At 50.7% G+C, this 3,905-nt stretch overlaps 1 protein-coding gene across 1 annotated transcript in view; it reads right to left on the reverse strand.

Annotated features, from left to right (window-relative positions):
- Window positions 1-3,353: 3,353 nt before the first annotated feature.
- The window catches only part of Sdr42e2 (short chain dehydrogenase/reductase family 42E, member 2), an 18,797-nt gene continuing 18,245 nt past the window's right edge, over window positions 3,354-3,905 (reverse strand). The window contains exon 12 of the mRNA XM_005351173.1: window positions 3,354-3,608. Within this exon, the coding sequence (XP_005351230.1) occupies window positions 3,354-3,608 (255 nt within the window). The remainder of the gene's footprint in view (window positions 3,609-3,905) is intronic.

Raw genomic sequence — 3,905 nt, forward strand, 5'->3', positions numbered from 1 at the left:
GAGGAGGAGGAGGAGGAGGAGGAGGAGGCTGAAGAGGCTGAAGAGGAGAGTAGACAACTCACTACACATTTTTATTCTGAAGAGGGGCCTTAGGAATGATAGTGGAAAATAGATACAGGTCCGGCTCTCTCTTTCTATTGCCGGTGCTGAAGGTGGAACCCAGGGCCTTACACATCTTAGGAAAACACTCCACTGCTGAGCCACACCATTCTCCCTAGAAAAGATACATACACCCCACCTGCAATGTGTGTATGTGTGGAGTTCAGAAAACAATTTGCAGGAGTCTGTTCTCTCCTTCTACAACGTGGGCCCCAAGAATTGAACTCAGAATACCAGGCAAGCACCTTTGCCCACTGAGCCATCTCATCACCTTGGGAAGACATAAAGGTGAGCCTGGAGGCCTCGTGGATGGCTGGCATTGGTCCATAGTTGGGAATGGCTTGTAATGGGAAGCTTATAAACACGTCTCACTGGCTGCACCATTCTGACTGGCTGTGCCACCTTGGTCTACAGTGGTTATTCTTCTGCACCCATGCTTCCTCCTTTAGTGTCTTTAAACGAGCCAGCCCTTCCTGTGATAGCCTCACAGGGGCTGGTTAATTAGGGCAGCATCTAAATCCTCCAAGCGTTTAATTTGTGTCTTGGGTGGGGTGCCACATCCCTTTCCACATGGTAAAGAGAGGAAGGACAAATTCTTGGGACAGAGATCTGTGTTGCCCCCCACCCCCATGCTCAGGCCTTGGTCTTGCTATGTTTAGAGTCTTGGGTGGGTGGGGAGAATATGGAGAAACCCAGAAAATAAGTAAACTAATTCTTGGCTAGACAATAATGTGAACATGAAAGTCTGCTTCTCTGGACCTAAGAGCATATTTCTCGGGAAGGGAAGGTAGAGAAAAAACTGTGCATTTAGATGATGCAGATAAATACAGAGAAGGAAGGAGTACCATTGCCAGTCGCAATGGTTAGCGTTGGCTGTCAGCTTGACGGAGTCTAGAACCACTTAGGAGACCAACCGGCAGGCACAGCTGTCAGGATTAGGTTAGGTTAGCCTTTGAGCATGCCATGATGGATTATGTGACGAGTCTCTCAATGGGGTTGAGGTGGGAATGCACACTCTAGTGTGGGAAGGCACACTCTAGTAGTGAGCAGCAGCACCACCCCTGGGCTTGGGCAGGTACGATTGTCTCTCTTTTTCCTGACTGCAGACACAGTGTGACCGGCTGCTTCAAGTTCCTGACACTGACTTTCCCGACACAATGCAAGGATCCTCGAACTGTGAGCCAGAATAAACCTTTCCTTAAGTTGTTGCCAGAGTATTTTACCATAGCAACAGGAAGAGCAAGTATGATGGCCACCTCAAATGGCCTGAGATTTGTAGGAAGGTGGACCCCAGAGTTCAATCCCAAACCCTGGAACAGTCAGACTGCTACGGACATAATCATGTGTTACCTTTCCCACTGAGCCTTGGGAAACTCCACTACAGGGCAGGAACCCTTACCCTCTGATATGAAGCTAGTCACGGCCTCATCTTTAAATTGACAGTGACAAATCCTACTGTAGGGGTGGCTCTATTAATGAAGCAAGGCCATACAATGCAAATTCCTGCAGGTGCCAGGCACTCAACAGAGATGATTACTAGTGAATTTTGGGGGGGAGGTAGTGGTTGAGACAGGTGGGTCTCTGTGTAACAGTCCTAGCTGTCCTGGGAGTAGCTCTGTAGACCAGGCTGGCCTCGAACTCACAGGGCTGGGACTAAAGATGTGGGCTATCATGGCCTGACTACTAGTGATTAAAAAAAGTTATGTACACACATAAAATTCTGCCTTGTATATTTTAGAACTCCTACATTGTCTTCCTTATTTACCAGACAGGGACACACGCTGCGAGGGACACCACCTGTGAAGGTTGACTAGTACCTCCTCCTCCTCCGTCCACTACAGTTACTTTGCTCTCTGCTACTGTCCAGCTAACGCCACGTGTGCACCAGATGACACATACATGTGGGTCTGTTTACCCATGTTATTCTGGGATCCACAACACGATGGCAGGGAGGTGCAGTTTCTGTGGAGAGCAGGATTGTGGCCTTAAACCCTGTCTCGAAAAACCAAATAAATAAATAAATAAATAAATAAATAAATAAATAAATAAATAAATAAATAAAGACGAGCATCACTACCCATCAAGAAATACAAATGATTGAGAACCTATTCCTCATGCTGGCTGGCCTCAACCAGCCCTGATGCAGGGGGAGGAGCTTGGTCTCGCCTCAACTTGAAGTGCCAAGCTTTGTTGGAGCCCATTGGAGGCCTGCCCTGTTTTGAACGGGGACAGAGGAGTGATGGGGGAGGAAGGGCAGAGGGGGGTGGGGAGTGGGGGTGTTTTGACTTCCTGCACCCACATAAAAGGCTGGGTGTGGTGGCATATGCTTGCAATCCCAGGGGTGGGAAAGAAGAGACAGGGTGGATCCCTAGGGCTTCTTGGCCAGCCTCGCCACTCCAAGCTCCAAACCAGTGAGAGAGATGCTTTCTGCAAAAATAAGGTAGACAGCTTCAGGAACGGCATCCTCTGATTCCACACACAAGTACACACAAACTAAATCATAAAATACAATCAGTCAAACTCTTGTCTATTATATTGGTACTTTTATGAGACATTCAATTTTCTTTTGCAAAGTTTTTTTTTTCTTGCCCCTTCTGGTACAAAAACCTTTTTACTGTGCTGAGTTAACTGAGAACCCAAAGATACCAAGTTGGGGTGGGTATACTTCCCCAGCTAATCAACACAGATCTGTGTCAAGATCGGACAAACTCAAAGAAGCCATAGCAGGGAGGAGGCCCCACCGTCCCCAGAAACAGCAGAAGACTGGTCCAGTTCCCAACTCCACCAACCAGAACTCATCCACTTAGACAACGGCGGGGCTGGAAGGGGACCGAGCAAGAGGACCTGTTGCTTGTTGGAGCTTCAGCGGACAGGTGGAGGCAGGAAGGGCGAAACCAGAGCAGAGAGAACCAGGAGGAATAGGGAGGAGAAGGCTGGATTTGTTAGGAGTCTGGAAATGACTGGGAAGAAGACGCTGGCTGGGAGGCTGGGACCTCATTAACGGCCTCACCTGGCCTCGGAGAAGTGTAAAACGCTGTCAAGAAGCCGAGGGCGAGGAAACGTGGCTGAGATTCAGGGAGCGGGGTAGAGAAAGTGAGTGGAGGACGAATACAAGCCTGGAGAGGGAGGAGCAGGGGCGTGACCAGGTATAGAGGCGGGGTCAAGAATCAGGGGCGTGTCTGAATCAGGAGGTCAAAGCCAGGTACAAACTCAGAGAGCCTTGCGTGGGCGTGACCGGGGATTAGGGGGCGGGGTCAGAGGAGCTGCACTGCACCTTGCAAAGGCTGCAGCCCTAGGAAGTACAGGGCAAGGCCCAGCAGGCTGAGCAGCAGCAGCAGCAGGAGCAGCAGCCGCAGGAGCGTCAGCATGGTGAAGCCACGGCGCTGCGGGGTAGTGGCCTGCACATATCGCTCCACTGCGTCGGCGAAGCTGAACTTGTCCGGCGCGTAGCCAAGCTGAGCGCGGGCCTTGGCAATCTGGAAGGTGTGCGTCACGGCCACACTGAGCACCTGTGGGAAAGGCGGAGCCGAGGAGTCGGGCTAGTGGGGTGGGGCGGGGGGGGAGGAGAACATCCTGTGCCTTGTGGACCAAATGTATAAGGGAGAGCAGCTTGTTTCTTGGTCAACACTGGGATTTAAAAAGACTGGTCGCTGCATCTCGTTCCTGAGATGCCTTCCTGGGGCGGAGTGTGGTGGGGACACCATCCTTTCTAAGATCTTCTTCCTGGAGGGCGCCGCCTCCTGGATGCCCTTTCTGCATCTCATCCTTCAGCCCCGCTAAATTCTCATCCTGTTTAATACCTGTCT

The sequence above is a fragment of the Microtus ochrogaster genome, chromosome 8, assembly GCF_000317375.1.
Source record: "Microtus ochrogaster isolate Prairie Vole_2 chromosome 8, MicOch1.0, whole genome shotgun sequence".
NCBI classification, from domain to species: Eukaryota; Metazoa; Chordata; class Mammalia; order Rodentia; family Cricetidae; genus Microtus; species Microtus ochrogaster.